Source organism: Terrapene carolina, unplaced genomic scaffold (assembly GCF_002925995.2).
Source record: "Terrapene carolina triunguis isolate 2854851 unplaced genomic scaffold, T_m_triunguis-2.0 Scaffold231, whole genome shotgun sequence".
In the NCBI taxonomy this organism is placed as follows: Eukaryota; Metazoa; Chordata; order Testudines; family Emydidae; genus Terrapene; species Terrapene triunguis.
Window position 1 is genome coordinate 15,369,891 of NW_020664582.1, and position 17,165 is coordinate 15,387,055.

The window sequence follows — 17,165 nt, forward strand, 5'->3', positions numbered from 1 at the left end:
ATACTGAAAGTTAAAAATTTAAAATAAGAATGTATTTCAGTGACAGAAAGGTGACCGTAAGTAGATAAATGCCCTACATGATAAATCCAAAGCCTCATGACAATTGTATTACTCTACTTGCTACAGTTAAAGTTCTGTTAATGTAGCCATTGTTAATCCCATTTCTGTCAGATTTGATAGCTTGCCCTTTTACAGATTGTAGGTGAGATGATACATAGTGTTTATCCAATCTCCACTACAGTGTATGTATGATCTGATGAGAAGTGAATTAACTGGACTCTGAATAAGGAAATTAATAAAACTTTGATTCGATGGTCCAGATTAAAAGGGCCAATTAAATGCAACTATAAAATGGCAATGCTTATGGACCCCCTGGCTTTCTCTCCGATTTTATTATAACTCTCTTCCACGACCACTGCATTTCCTAAAATTCCAATTTACAGCAAGATCACTACAAAATCCAGATTATTGCACAACCTGCTTGAAAGAAGACAATACACAAAATGTAGTTTTAATAGCTAAACACATTTATGACGTGAAAGGGTTTACCAAATAAGTGCACAAGGAACTGGGAATATTTGTTGTTTTCACTATCCAGTGTAGATCACTGGAAATTATACTGCAAAGCAATGGAGAATAGCAAACTCTCTTCAAATTAATTTCACTGTACAGATTAAAAAAAAAATCTTAGTAATTACTTCCCACAGATTACAAAGCAGGTGACATAGTTGGAGACACATCATATATCCAACTGTAGCATCACCAATAACTACAATGTAACTGAATACAATACCAATTTATCTTGCATTGAACAGAATGGTGAGAAGCTCCTCCAGTTACTTTAAAAGCTAGCATCAAAATTTTCAGAAGCGACTAGTGATTTTGGGTGCCCAATTTAACATACATTGAAAGGGCTCCATTTTCAGAAAATATTAAGTACCTGTTCTCTGAAAATCAGTCCCCTTTGAAGTGTCTCAATCACCAGTGACTTTTGAAAATAATGGCCAAGGTGTCCAAACACATGCCCCCAGGTTGGCTTCAGCAGAGACCATGCATCAGTGGGATGAAAGTATTGGGATTTTCTTTAAAACTTTAACTCAAGTGAAAGTGAACATTTAAAAATACTTCCTGACTGATAAACGCTCATTCCAGTGCTCTCTGAAAATGAACGTGTGTGTGTGTTACCAAAAAGGTAAGTTCATTATGAGTATGAAGCCTTTTCCATCTTGTAAAAACCCTAGGTAAATAACTTGGCTAACCACCAATTTCCTGAGTGGTGTAGGCGGTGAGTTTATTAGTTTATAGCCATAGATGATTTAGTTGCCCAAGTTTTGAGTACAGTAACCCTAACAGAACTTTTATTTTAAATCTGTTGCACCAAATGAATTTCCATCACAGTAAGTCAGGAAGGGGTCATCACAGCTCACTGAAATACTGCAGAGATAATGGTGCAATTCATACTTAAAACAAATCCTCCCGGTGTTTTATAAGAGGTGTAACATGTACTTGCCTGGATGTGCATTTTAATTATTGCTTTCCCAATTAGGGTTGCGCCAAAGAAGGTCCAAAAGGGAACCAGAAAGTGGCCACATGTTATTCCTGCCAGGTCAAACAGAGGATTTGGAATCTATGAAGTATAAGGGAAAGAAAAAAGAACCAGAATTCAACATTAAATTCACTTTACTTAATAATATCTCAAACTTTGAAAAATGAACTCCTCCCCCTTTCTCAAAACCATCCCAAAATCGTGCCTTAAAACACACAAAAATGTTATAGCCCATAACTTAAATCGTTAAGCTTCAGCTAGACAGTGTCCCAGACAATTCCACTCTGACTGCTATTCTTTTAATCTGAGGATAAAAGAGTAACAGACGTTTTCCATTTTTCCATATGAAAAGCATAGAAAACACAGCGAGCAGTTTGAGTGATATATCAAATTCTCTCCCTGACAAGCACGTTGCTCGTGTGAGTCAGTGCGCAAAATGATCTGCAATAATTTCTATCTGAAAGGCATAAAAACTCTGGTATTTATAGTCATATGTACTCTGTTAAAAAGCAAAGATATTTCTTTAAAGAACAAAAGTATTTCATTAAAAATTAAAGAATTTCTTTATTGTTAAACTCTTTCCTTGAATTTGTATTTAATTTCAAGAACATTTTAGAGAAGGGATCATAATACTAAGAAAAGACCAACCAATTCCAAGACTTGATACTTAACATGCAGCACACTGCATCTGTCAGATGTGAGTAAACACACAAGGATGTTTTGCTTACAGTAGCAGTGCATTACACTGCTATTTTCCCACAGTATTTGTGCTTTCCCTGTTTTGTTACGTGAACAAATAAATATAGGCAAATTAGAGACTGAGAGAGCTATAAAACTGACATTTAAGATTTCAAGTTTTAATTTATATGGTTAACATTTAACAGGTTGCTACAGACTAGTAATTCCAAGTTTAATTATAAGTTCATATGCGCACTCATCACTTTCCTAGGAAGGCAAGACACATCAAATGGTATCCATTCATGCCCATCTTTGCTTAAGCTGCATCTTGACCACACTAATGACCATCTTACTTATAGAAAGCTACTAACTGGATTTACCTAGTCTAGAGATGTATTGCTCTCACAAAACAAGTCTACACTAGTTGATAAGGTGTTTTAAAAAAAAAAAAAATCACATTACCCAATACATTGTAACTATTACATGAAAACAAGGCTGTCAATCGCAGTTAATGCAAGTGATTAACGCAAAACAAATTAACTAGATTAAAAAAAGTCACAATTAATTGCAGTCTTAATCGCACTGTTAAATAATAATAGAATACCAATTTAAATTTATTATAAATATTTTTGGATGTTTTTCTACATTTTCAAATATATCAATTTCAGTTACAATACAGAATACAGTGTGCAGTGCTAATTTTACATTAATTTTTATTACAAATATTTAAATACTGTAAAAAAGAAACAAGAAATAATATTTTTCAATTCACCTCATACAAGTATGGTAGTGCAATCTCTATCGTGAAAGTGAAGCTTACAAATGTAAAATTATTATTATTGACTTTAGTGCCTACAAGTTGAAGCATGGATGGGTATACAAATGTTTAGCCTATCTGACACACAAAAATCTTACAATGGTGCCATGCAAACGCCTGTTCTCACTTTCAGGTGACATCGTACATAAGAAGTGGGCAGCATTATCTCCTGTAAATGTAAACAAACTTGTTTGTCTTAGCAATTAGCTGAACAAGGAGGAGGACTGAGTGGACTTGTCGGCTCTAAAGTTTTACATTGTTTTGTTTTTTTGCATGCAGTTATGTAAAAAAAAAATCTACATTTGTAGATTAAAACTGCGATTAATTGTGATTATTTCTTTTAACCGTTTGACAGCCCTACACGAAAACCATAGCATAGATGGGGCAAGTTGTATCTGAACGTGCATTAACTAGGGGGAACCTAGGGTTCCTCTCAACCAGCTAACACCTGTTAAAATACAAGTTGACCCTGCCTACGTTAGGGTGTTAAAATATGTTGCTAACATGTGCTGTCTTAACACTCCTTTTATCCTAATCTAGACATACCCAAAATGAGTATGGAGGGACGCCAGAAAAAGCTAACCACAGGATGTGAAATTCTCACTGGCCTACCATAGGGATCTCTTAGGGCTGCTTTTGCCATTCTGTTCATAAACTGGAGAGCCCTCACAGATCTAGACAAGCTATCTGGGCTCAAAGTAGTGGTAAAGGGCTAGTTAGTTGATAGGATGCCAAATAAATTGCTATTCATGGAATCCAATGGTGGGTAGTTCTTGGAGGTTAGGTAGGGATAGCAGATATCAGAGGCTAGGATAATTCTGCTTTGTCCTAGTCTTCACTAGGAAAATGTGTGTGTTTTTAACATGCGTTAGCTAATGTGTTAAAATTCTAATACAGACAAGGTAATTTATAGTTTTAACAGACGTCAGCTGGTTGAGGTTTATTCTAGGTGTTAAAGCTACAGATTGTGTTGTCCATACTAGGGTTACAAATTAACAAACAGATTAAAACCATGCTTTTTTCCCCTAGTGAAGACTGTCAGACTCCCCAAGGTTTGCCCAACTGTGAGCACAGTCCTGTCCAACAACAGAACAACTTGGGAACACTGGGCAAATACTATTTATGGCCAGGTGGCTGCAGCTTCCTCAAGATAGGAACTGCAGGAATTATGTTCAGGACAGTGGCAATGATTCATCTCAAATTGCCATTGAATAAAACTGCGGCCAATCAGCCCTGCTGGCTGAGCTTGTGAGGCTTTGGACACAAATATGGAGTTGAGTGAGTCTCTAATGTGATAATTTTGGAACGCTGCACAATGCCCCCCACCACCACCACACACACACCTCCATCTCAACTCTGCCTATCTTCCCAATATAGTTTACAATGTTAAGACCCTGAGTGGCTTATTGCCCAGCCAAAAAACAAAAGTAGTAAGAATGATGGGGAGAAAGGGAAATGCACACAGAGCCCCTTGCATGTGGCAAGGCAGGGCGAGGGGGGAGACACAGAGCCCCTGGCATGGGGAGATTCAGGGAGTCCCTGAAATAGAGAGGGATGAGAAGATGGCACACAGGGAGCCTGTGGTGGGAATGAAAGAATGCAAGGAGTCTCTGTTGTGCGCAATGATTTTGGTCAACAAAGGCAACAACGCATGCCTCCCTAGAATTGTCCAGTGTCTTCCTTGAAGCATTGCCCACGAGAAGTTCGTATCATGCTGTCTTTGTAATGTTTTCATAAGCAAAATTCAAAAATTACATTTTAAAAAGGAATTCACCCCTTAGTGTACACTAGAGTCATCCAGAATTTCCGCATGCATGAAAACAAAAATACCTCTACCCCAATATAACGCGACCAGATATAACACGAATTCAGATAGAACGCGGTAAAGCAGCGCTCCGGGGGGGGCAGGGCTGCGCGCTCCGGCGGATCAAAGCAAGTGCGATATAACGTGATTTCACCTAGAACGCGGTAAGATTTTTTTGGCTCCGAGAACAGCGTTATATCGGGGTAGAGGTGTAGCATACTATTCAGCAGCAGACAGAGCTGACAGGCTAACTCACATGTAAGATATAATGCACCTAAGCTGGTATTACCGCATCACACTAAGAAAATGACTGAACATTAAGCAAAACCATTACTAAGTAACATCCTCCCCACATGTTTACATATTCTCCTGTTTTCCCGATATCCACATTTCACCCAGTCCAACTGCTCCGATAAGTCATCTCTACCATTTTTAAATGTTTTTTCTCATCAAACAAAGCAGACAAATTAGTCTATTCAGTAACGTCTCACGAGATAGTGACTGCAGAATGATGAGTCAGGCCTGACAATGGTGCAGTCTAAAGGCTTACTAATTTGAGAGATTTATAGAGTATAATTCAGCTCAGTGATCTAGATCTACACCAGGGATAGTCAATAGATGGACTGCATGCTAAATCTGGACTGCCAGATACTTTTGAACGGACCCCTATATCTTTTTACTTACTTATTATTGGTGGGGTTTTTTTGTATTATTTTCTCTGGAGTCTGGCCCTTGACTATACCTGGATGAAGAAATTTGGACCTTGACAAAAAATAATTGACTGCTTAACAAACTGGAAGGAGTTTGCCAGCTACATGATGAGGGCCATGCCAGAAACTGTAATCAGATTGATCTTTGCAAGTAAATGTAAGGGCCCTAACTATTACAAAGAATATTATTCGCCACCTCTAAAGTTCTGGAAGCTAATAAAGAAGCTAGGCTCACAGGGGGTGCAGAAGGATGGCAACAGGTCCCAACTGGGATATGCAATGCACCCCCACCAATAATCACATCTGTCAGCAACAGCAGGGAGGAAAAAAAATCCTGTCGCCCTAACAGCTTCCAGTTTGCTTTCAGAGTGAATTTTAAGGTGCTGGATTAAAACCCTACAAGGTGTGAGACATTGCTACTTTTGCTTCCCCGTGTAAGGGCATCACTATAGCCATTAGCGGAGGTGCTTGAACCAACAGCTCCCTGGTTTAGAAGACCATTTGCTCTCTCAGGCTCCTTAGGGTAGGGTGAGCTGAGGGAATGTCTTGTGGACACATTTTGGGAAATCGCTGTGGGTGACTATTTTAATCTGGTTGTGTTTTGTATAGACAGTTTTATGTTTTTGGGGGATGTTTCTATTCCTGCTTCTTGTTGAAAATGTAGAAGTGCGGAGAACTATTAGCCCAGGTACGTCATAGACATCTACAGAAATGAAAACAAGGTTTTATCAGGACCCCGGGTAGTGCCTGAACCCGTCATAACAAACCAGGATACAGGTTCTTTATGACTAATCCCCCAGAAATTAGAACTGGTTCACTCACTACGGAACCAGGATAGGAACAGCAGGCCTGCTTACTCCCTAGTCACAGGATAGTGGGCAACATGGCACGTTCTTGCATTAGACAAGACCGATACAGATTAATACAGAGTCTGCTGCCTGTTATGAAGTAGAAGTTTATGGGCATTTAACTTGCTTTTAAAGATAACTTCGTTTACTCTGCTGAAAACGTTAATATGAGGCACACGGGACCATAAATCTTTCCAATTCTTAGGAAGCAGCAACATCACAGTATGATCTGGTTTCACTGTAAAAAGCTTTACCATATAACTAACCACCGCATCTTGTGGATAGCAACAAGCCTAGCGCAATGGGTTCTGGTCCATGACTGCAGCTCCTACGTGCTTCCACAAATAATAGTTACCACCCCAACACTCCATTCCCCTAACATGGAGAACAGCTCTTGTTTGATGAACGTGAAGATTAAAATTGGGTTGCTAAAAACCAGACCAAGCCATGGGCAATTTAGTGTTATTTCACTGCAGGTAAGTAATAAATTCCACACACATTATTCACATTTCTATGACACTTCCCCGCCCCCACACTCCCCAAACTTTTTTATTGGAATGAACTTACTGAAGCACAGGCCAAAATGCCAAAGAATCCAACCTTCTGCACCAGGTTCTGGACGGCCAGTTTAGCTCGGGAGGCAAAGTCCTGTAAACAAGGAAGCAGGGCATTAATAAGGATGGAAATGAAATGAAAGCATCTCTAAGCACTATACAGCATATAATTTCATATTCTCAAACCTGTCCTCTAGGGTTTGTATTTTACAAGTGAGTAATTAGAGAGCTGTTAAGACAAGAACGCAAATTTGACACGTCAGTGAACCAAACATTCATCATGTTTAGCCAAGTTGAAATTCTGAACATTTACAGTTTCCTGCAAACATAACTCTTCCAAACTATGTAACATAGGTAAAGATTACTCCATTACAGAATAATCCCTCCTAGTATATTTTTCCTTCCACACCCTTGAGTTGCTGCTGCCACTACTGCACTACTTCTCATACACGCAGAAGAGGTTAATCCCTGCAAGGCCATCATCAGTGTCTCACAGATGGTAGAGGGTACTTTCAGAAGGTGAGGTTAGCACACAGTATTTCCATAATACCTCACGTCTCTACCACTGTGGAAAGACACTCTCAAACCAGGGTCTCCAACAACATGTACTCCTGGTTGCTACAACAATTGAGATTCTGAGGCCCCATCAAAGTTAATGGCAAAACTCTTATGGATCTTATTGGAGCTAGGATTTCACCCGAGATTTAAAAAGCAATGAAGAAGGTGATCATGTCAATGTTAAGCCTATAGTCCCTCTGCATCAGAGCCATTCTAACCGCATGTAGCCTACCCCCAAAATATATTTCTGTGAACTGTGCCATAATGCATTTAAATGACTAAAGTCTATAAAAATGATAGTGGTGAACAGTTCTGTTCTATCTAAATGCTTTATCACTAATAAAAAGACAAGGTGGGTGAGGTAATATCTTTTATCGGACCAACTTCTGTTGGTGAAAGAGAAGCTTTTGAGCTACACAGAGCTCTTAAGAATGGATTTAATTAAGAATGGAATTAATTTAAGAATGCACTGGAATGGAGCTCTGTTTAGCTCAAAAGCTTGTCTCTTTCACCAACAGAAGTTGGTCCGATAAAAGATATTACCTCATCCATCCTGTCTCTAAGATCCTGGAACCAACATGGCTACAATTATCACTAATAAGACTGTAAAATACGGATTTTAGTCACTTAAAACACAATAGCTTTGTCACTTAATGTGCTGTTTACTTTCTGATTTTTAAAGTCAGAGAAACATTTGACATAATAAACTTTAGAGTGTCTGTCGCTTTATCAAATAGACAGTAAAATGGCTATTTTAAAATCAAAGCTACTATAAAATGTAATCCGACAGTGGTAAATTAATTCCATTTAAATGTAGGAAGTAAAACAGAAACCTGCTGGAATATACAATTGTTATTCAAATAAAAACAGGTCTGTTTAAGTGGATCCATGTGCAAAGACATCTATTCAGGCTTGGAACAAACTGTACAATATAAAATGGGAATACTTTGATATTAGGGTGCTTAAAATTGGGGGAGTTCACATTAATAAAATAACCTGATTTTGTCAAAAGTAAGATATTATATATGTTTTTATATTCTGTTACAAAGATTGTTAGACACAACCTTCTTTCATAGCAAGCATCTTGCCTAACAATCTGATTATTAACACACACACTCACCCCGCCGCTAATGTAATTCAACCTATGCATTTTTAAAACTTATTCTCATTATTATAACAGAACCTTCAGAACCGTAAGCTAACACATATAAACAGCAAATATTTTTCATGAACAACAGCAGTAAGCAAATGGATGCGATTCACACGTGCACACATTTTTGAAGTAAAAAAATTAAATATCTAAGCAACTTAATATTTATTCCATTATTGGTCACCTTTATTATAAAGATCTTTTCTATAACATTGCATCTTTTCTCCAAACTACAGTAAAATAATACCCATTCATTAAGGCACTTTTTAATCAACAAATTTGGAGGATTCTTAGTAATTAACTGAATTCTTTGGGTTGGAATGGTAATTTTAGGTTTAAAGATACCTGCCTGACTGTGAAAAGCTTATTGTTCTAACCTACGTGTTTTTCTGTTTAAACACAATTATGTCACTGTTAAAATCTGACTACAACTGTACTTAATGTGGGTTTTATACTCTGAAAAAAGTTCTCCATTTAGAAATTCTGTTCTTGTAGAAAGAGCGATCATTGAAATTTTCTGTTTTAAACTACTGTTTTTAGAACACTTCCAAATTAGGACTAGCAAAAATTAAAATAAATACTATAAATTAAAGAAAATAGAAAAATGAAGAAGTGGGATTTTTATATCTCCGATAATGGGACATTTAGTGTTTATGTGGATTTTTTAAAATGTGCCCATCCGATATTCTATTCTATGATACTCTAGTGGGAAATTTTGCTATATGAATAGTAATAACATCTCTTATATACCATCTCATAACCCACTATCTTACATATTCTATTGACAAATAAAATAGGATAAAATAGTTATATTTAAAACTCCTTCCAATTTGTTTTCTACTTTAAGTTTACAGGCTATTGAAACCACATGTAGGTTACAAACAAGTGCCCATTCCTGCTCCAATCTTAAGACTCCCAGTGACTTTATTGGGACTGGGACTAAAAATTTAAATTTGGGAAAGTATCTATAAATGTTGCATATTTTTTACTCTCTCATCTTTAAGCTTTGAACTCTCTTCCCAAGAAAAAAAGAGTCTGTGAAGAAGCAGTTTATTATACTAAATTATATGGAAATGCATATTTGAGACATTTCATGGTACCATCTTGCCTTTTAGATAAACTGAGAAGCTACCGCAGGATTATCAATGCTTTCCACCATTTTATCTTCTATTTTTGCATTTATAAGAAATTATGTGAAGGGATTTTGTGTTGCCAGACTTTCTGGATAAAGCAACCAGGAAAATTCTAGGCATTAAAGAAAGCAGCTTGTTATGCAATAATTACAAAAATATACCTACATTTTAGTCACCAGTTAAAAGTTGTGGTTGTAAATAAGAATTGATCTGTGAAGTAGGATAGCCCAAAACTTTTCATATGTCAAATACGTTGCTCTTGGTTAGTCTGGGTGGCTGCTTCTCATACTAAAATTTCTTCAAAATTATTTCTGAATTGAAAACAAATATGAAACAGTGTAATGTATAACCACTTGTAAGAGAAGTGATACATGTAAGGATCTCATTTGCTCAGTACACACACAACTTCCACTAAAGTTAACATGAGTTAGGCGTGATGAGCAGAGAGGAAATGAGACCCTTTTAAAATTTCAGTATGATCACACAGCCACCAATAAAAGTCGTTAAGAGCAACACAAATTAAGGAAAAAAACAGCCATTCCAATGGCCTATTGAAGATCAACGTGGAAATACTGTTTTAAAAGCGTACCTGCTGGCAATTTCATTTATGTTGGAAAAAGCCTATTAAGGTATAGTTAAAAAAGGCAATTTTACTTCAAAAAAAAAGAATTTCCATCTTTGTTGAAAGGATAAACTAAAGAAAATGCTGCCTTCTGCATAGGAATTTCATCAGAGGATGCTCTAGGTATTTTATAACAATACTGGATATGAGCATGACACTTTCAGTTCCTATTTTGCCAACTGTTTCACAATGTTCATGGAATTAAAGTGACATTTGTACTTTAAACCAATTAAAGTTTTTACACAGTATTGTATTAAACTAGATTTAATACATCTTTAAACTAATTTTATAAGACATTAAAATCCAGTTACTCAAACAGGTATGTGCTATATTACAACGGAAGTAGACTGCATTTAATTTTTACTATTATATGTTTATGAGTTAGAATTTGAAACAAACCCTCTAGCAAAAGAGCTATGAGGTAACATTTAGCAAAACATTTATAGAACATAATTATAATATAACTAAATTACAGATAGATTTTGAGTCTATGCTAAGCAGCATAAATATAAATTAACATTTTACTTTAATTTTCCTTTTAAAAAGTAAATGCTTATGCTTTAAAAGATGTTTGTAATCTAATACAATCACCTACAATTCAAAAAGTGAAAAGTCTGCCTTAAATTAAAATATTTTCTTCCAGAGAGGAACAAACATTTTCCATTTCAGAAAACGTGATTTACAAAAATTAAGGACAATTGTAAAAAACTAATTTTATTCTTTTTTTAAAGCCTTTTTTCAGTAGTAACAGTAAAATATTCCATGTTATAGACAACTTTAGTTATTTACTTTTCATGACAACTATTTTCAGTTTAAGATTCTCTCTCTTTCTCCTGTTTTTTTCATTATGTTTAAAATAAAACTTAAAAAGACAGCACTATTTTAAGTTGAAAAAAATTAAACTAATTTTATCTGTTTATGGTCTGTACATTTTGTACTTTACTCCAAACTAAAATAAAATCACAGCTACATAAGTATATTGGACAGCAATAGACAGGTTAGAATCACTATAAAGTTATGCAGTTGCACTGTTTAGCAGTTTATTTTAATGGAAACAAATGCAGAAAACTTTATTCCTTCCGCAAATTTAATTTGTCAATTTTTTAGAACATCTGCAATAATAAAAAACCCCTCATAAGTTTCATTTCTCAGACACTACAATCATCAGTTTCACAACTTTTACCTATTTCACAATACAAGCGCACAAGAGAAAAGACTGATGTTGGGAAAAGCTTCTTTTCCAATATATTCTTTAGTGTTTAATAAAACAATTAACTCTCATATAATTAATCTATTTCTTACTTTAAAATAAAGAAATACATAAAGTTCAACTACTTACAGGCAAAACATATTCCCCCAAAATTAAAGAATCTAGACTTTCCTCTCCTCTCTTCTCCGCTACTATGATTCATTCACCCTAACATTACAGTAATTTTTTTTACTCACTATGTTGCTATCAAAGAAGATTTGTTTTTTTGGTTTGGGAATAGATTTCCTGTGACTACTGCAAGACAGGCAAGGGAAGGTTAAATGATTATATATTACTTCACTGGGTTAATCATCAGATCACAAGAACTGGAATGGAAATAAGCATCATCAGAAAATAGACAATGTTGAAATACTGAATCACAGGTCTCAGTTGGCAGTTTAAAAAGTTTTGCTTCAGATCTTTTGTGAAAACGTGACTTACTAAAGTACAATTTATTGATGCTAACATTTTGTTATTGCAAATTGCAGGCAAACAAAATCAAGGGAAAATTAAAAAACAACCAAACCTTTTGCTTCTCAGCAAGCTTTACCAAGAGGATCCAGCTCACAACCCTATGGCACTGCTTTGTGTATATCTTAACATAGACCATTTGCCACTATAAAAAAAATCACTGTTCATCAAATTGTACATAAAGTAATTCTGTGCCTCATCTGCAAGGCCTCGCTTCATTCCCATGACTTGTTTTGTTTCCATTTTTACAAAATTTGTAGTCACATTTCCTCCCTTCCTTCCTTCATTTTGAGTGTTTCCTTGCTTTTACGAGAAGGACAAAATTATACTGGACTTTAAAGGATTCTCATCAATGTATTAGCTAAGTAGATGCATTTCCAGCAGCATAAATCACTTCCTGATATTGATTCAGATTTTGTATATACAAATGTGTACACAAAATAGTAATTAATGAATCTTAAAGGACAGATTGGTTTGAGTTTCAGAATGTGAAATGGCCAAAATTTAGGCAACTATGTTTTTCTTAACCTTTAAAGCAGAGTGAGACTCATCCAGTTCACAGCCCCATGGCAGATAGCTAACTGAAAGTTACTAAAGAGCTCTGAACATTAACAATATGGGGCTGCAGCCAGTAACCCTTACATGAGCAGTCCCTAAAGCTTCAATGGGACTATTCATGGGAATAAGGCGTAGTCCCTCAATGGACTACAAGACTGGGCCTATGGTAACCGTGTAACACTGCAGAGAACTAGATCTTCCAACATACTGAGAGTTGCAATGAGTCGTGCAGAGTATTGAGATAAGGTGAATACGCCTCCCTTTCACAAATTTGCACACGACTTGCCATTCACTTGTGTCCAGCAGAAAAACTGCCGCCGTGGTGCTAGCACTGTAGGCTCTGTTTTCGAGCTATGGCTTCCACAAGACAAGTCAATTAAAAAGAGCAGGAAAGAATAGCAGGACCAGAGGATGGTTCATTAATATTTGAATACAGGTCTGTCGCATCTTACGCGCATTTAACATGCGCAATTTCAGCTTTACGCAGTCGGCAAAAGCAAAAAACAAAAAAGAGAACAATTTTAATGCTGTACCTGTAGTGCGGGCAATTCCGCCCGCCATTCAACTCAATGTAATTTTGACTATATGCGGTTTTCGCTTTACGCGCTAACCACGGAACGGAACCCCTGTGTAAGATGAGACTCTCCTGTATAGCTATCTAATACACACAAGAGATCCACAGACATCTATAAGGAAGAATACTTTTTGAAAACAATTCCTTAAATTGGCACTCCCATTTTGACCCAGCACAAGTGCATCTATCTGCCCATCTAAGCATTTCTAAGCACGTGTCCACATGGTGCGGCCATGTGCACTACAGGGGTGCGATTTCATGACCTATCCCAGTGTTGACCCAGCTTCCTCGCCTCTCAGTATGAGTGTGTAACTCACATGAAGGGCAGTTCTACGCAGGAGTGCATAGACCTCCAAGGTTTGATTTCTAGTTGGGTTGTAATGTTCATTACTTGCCAGAAGTTTAAAATTAATTTACATGGTGCAAGATATGATAAAAACCATCTAAAGGAGGAGTACATTCTTCCTAAAGAGACAACATATGAAATTACTGTTATGGATTATTAAAATTAAAAATTCTTGATGTCTTAAGTGCTGCCTACAAAGACAGAGCTCCTTTTTCATTTAAAAATCGGAGGTATGTTAAAAATGAGCTTCACAACATTTTGTTTCTTCAGGCTTTCTATTCTAACACAATGGAATCAAACAGAATTTATGAAATAAAGACCATTTGTGGTTAGGCAATGAACTCTAGAATTTCAGTGGACAGAGAGGGATTATTAACTCATCGGAATAAGATGTTCCTAAATGCAAGAGCATTCAAAGTGCTAGCTATAGGTTCATATATTACAGCATATACAAGCCAAGAAAACAGCACAGCAGCTACCATGTCTACTGATTAGTTCATCATAATCTAGACCTAAAATGTTGAAACTGGTCCCTGTTTTTATCTGCAAAGTGATGAACTCCCAAAGGCAGCCAATGGTGCACATTACAAACCCAATTCCCAACACACAACTAAAAAGATTAGTGTGCAAATACACACAAGAACACCAGGTATCAGAGAACACAGAGTAGAATATTAATATTGGGAATTTATAAGAATAAAAGGATGGCCTATGTAAACCAGAGTCTAGTATTACAGTTCTGAGGCAGGCAAGATTCTCACTACCTTCAATGGAAATTTTGCTTGTGTAATGATTACAAAATTCAGCCAGTAGCAGGTCAATAATCTATCTAATACTTGCACCATTCTTTTGCATTTTGGGAGGGAAGTTATAAAAGAGATTTAAAGTGACAAAAATGGATCTATCCAACATGGTATCAAACTGCCACATTGCCAATTCATGTGTACACACTATGGACTTCCTAAAAGGGCCAAAGAGAGAGGAGAGGCACCGATGAGGAGTAGGGAGTTTAGATTGAGTGGGAATAGGCAGCTTAATTAGTTAATGGACTACTGCAAAGGAAATCTGTTAAATTAACTAAGCTACGGAGCTTCTAATAAAGATTCTGTTCAAACCAATACATGCTCGCAAACTAAAAATCCCATTGAATTATGGAAATAGAAGATCAGCAGCAGAGTATAGTGTACAGGCTGCCTGCCCCCATGTACTGTACAGACTGAAGAATATAGAACTACTCATCTTGTGGCCAAATTGAGTATGTAATGCAGCTGATGAAGAGAGCTCATAGTTTCCAGACCCCATGGGCAGCCGCTTAAGGTCAGAGTTGCTAAACTGGAGTAAGAGAGGGAGAGACTTATTAAAAAGACAGGAAATAGGCACACCATGGAGTGGGGCCATCTCCAAGCTGCTTGCCTCAATCCTTCAAGTGAGGAAGCCAGTCTCACAGTGGGAGAGAGATAAAATGGAATGGAAGGTCAAAGTCCTCGTCTGGGACCCAGCTTCCAATAGAGGTAGAGGCAGCTGATTCTTCCTCAAACGCCAAGGAGTTGAGTCCAGGAGTTCAGAATACTGTTGTGAGATGCACAGGCCCTGGTGAATGAACGACCTATCATTAGAAATATCAATAGCTGGTTATCTGGTGACCATAAAAACAGTTTGTGACTCACCTGCCAGGTGTGAAGGTGGCAGATCTCATGACCCATCTAAAAAAAAAATTCCAGTAAGTGCTAGGGAGGGGGATTCTAGTCCTTGTACACATGGTATCAATGATGCAGTAAAGCGCAGGAGAATGATACTGGAAGCTACATTTAATTTACTAGGAAGGCAGCTTTCGTCCAGGTCCTCTATTGTAGGCGTCTCTGAAATACTTCCAGTTCTATGTAAAGGGACAACGAGATGGGGGAACGTTCAGAATCTGGGTGAGAAAATGGTGAAAAGAGGAGAGGCTTAAACTTATTTATCACAAAAGGAACTCTTTACGGAAAGGGGGAACCTGTACAAGAGGGATGGGATCCATTTAACAGACATGGAGCCAGACTGCTGGAACAGAAAATTAACAAGGTTTTGGAGGATTATTTAAACTAGAAATTAAGGGAAACCTGAAAGGTGCAAAAAGCACTGAACCTGGACAAAGGCACCTGCTAGGGATGCCTTAATACAATTGTACAGTGAAGGAGAGAACAGAAATTCTGGCTGAACAGGAGACTCTTGGGTACTAAGGTGATGAAAGCCATGTAAGTACCTAGAGAAGAGTACAGGTTTAGAACAGAGGTAAATTCTAAAAAGGAACAGAGTAATCATACTAAGGAGCCCAAATAAAAATGGGCACATAGACAAAACAAAAAGGATCAATTTCTATATACCAATGTAAGAAGCTACTAGGTAAACTAGAATGACTGGTAATGAAAGAGGACTTTGGCCTAACTAAAATAGGCACACTACAACACCTGGTTATAAGCTATAATGAAAGGACAGATATGGTCACGGAAGTGGGGAGTTACACAATAACTAAGATTTCATAGAATTTACTGAGACTATTTTTAGAAGAGGGTGACCATGCAGTAGATACTGTATAGATGCAAATCCCAACTAGCAAGAATATACATATGGCAACTAAATTGCAATATCAGCCTACTGATCAGGAAAAGGACACTCAGTACATGATGTTGAAGGAGATCAAAGAAACAATTAAGTAATAAAACAGTAATAAATGGCCAACAAGCTACTAACATATAAAACTATCTATGTCAAAATGTGACAAAGGTTTGGAGGAACACAAGACCTGGGTGTGTCTCTTAAGAAATATATCAATGCATTTCCACCAGCAAATCTGCTCACATTAATGCCTTTCATGTAGCTTCCCCATTATGTGATGATACTGTCAATTCACTCAGGATGATGGAACAAGGCTTAATTTTGGTGCGTCACATATGAAGAGAGAAAGTAATAAACTCAGTTCCCACCCCTTACAGAAAGGGGGGGAGGGGGAAGTTCTCTAATGAGAAACACAATTAGCCTTATTGCCCTTACAGCACAAGAGTTTTGAAGGTGACTACTAAAAAGAAAAGGGGCTGAGAGTATCTCAGAGGATGCTAATACTGTTACGGTGCAGGCTCTCAGACATTATAGTGATGAAGGCCACATATAACTAGACAGATAGGTAGCTAGGTAGAAAAGGCCAGAACATAATGAAATGAGGTTTTCCTTGTAATGGCCACGACAATATATTTGTTATTTTAAACCTGCATTTGAGCAGAAATAGGACCCTTACCAACAGTAAACCCCTTGTTTGAAAAATAAGAGCTCTCACTAAAATCTGCGGATCTAGGTTGATCAGTGAAATGCATGCTACACAATTTACTGCTAACTGCCTAAGCATAGTAGCAAGAGAATAAAGAGTTCTGTTTTAATTAGACTCTTTGGCATAAATAAGAGGCTTTCTAATTTTCTTCATTACTCTGTCCATCTTGGAGTAGGAAAGGCTTGGAATAATTTCCCCTATCCACCAAGCATCTTGGGATAAGGACTAGCAAATGTACTTGTGAAC

General features: G+C 37.0%; 1 protein-coding gene across 4 annotated transcripts in view; it reads right to left on the bottom strand.

The window, feature by feature from the left end:
* VMP1 (vacuole membrane protein 1) overlaps positions 1-17,165 on the bottom strand; it is an 84,447-nt gene that overhangs the window by 17,091 nt on the left and 50,191 nt on the right. For all 4 annotated transcript variants that reach the window (XM_026656526.1, XM_026656529.2, XM_026656528.1 and 1 more), the window contains 2 exons: positions 6,971-7,051; positions 1,511-1,627 (listed from right to left, as the gene is read on the bottom strand). In XM_026656526.1, coding sequence (XP_026512311.1) covers positions 1,511-1,627; positions 6,971-7,051 — 198 coding nt within the window. The remainder of the gene's footprint in view (positions 1-1,510; positions 1,628-6,970; positions 7,052-17,165) is intronic.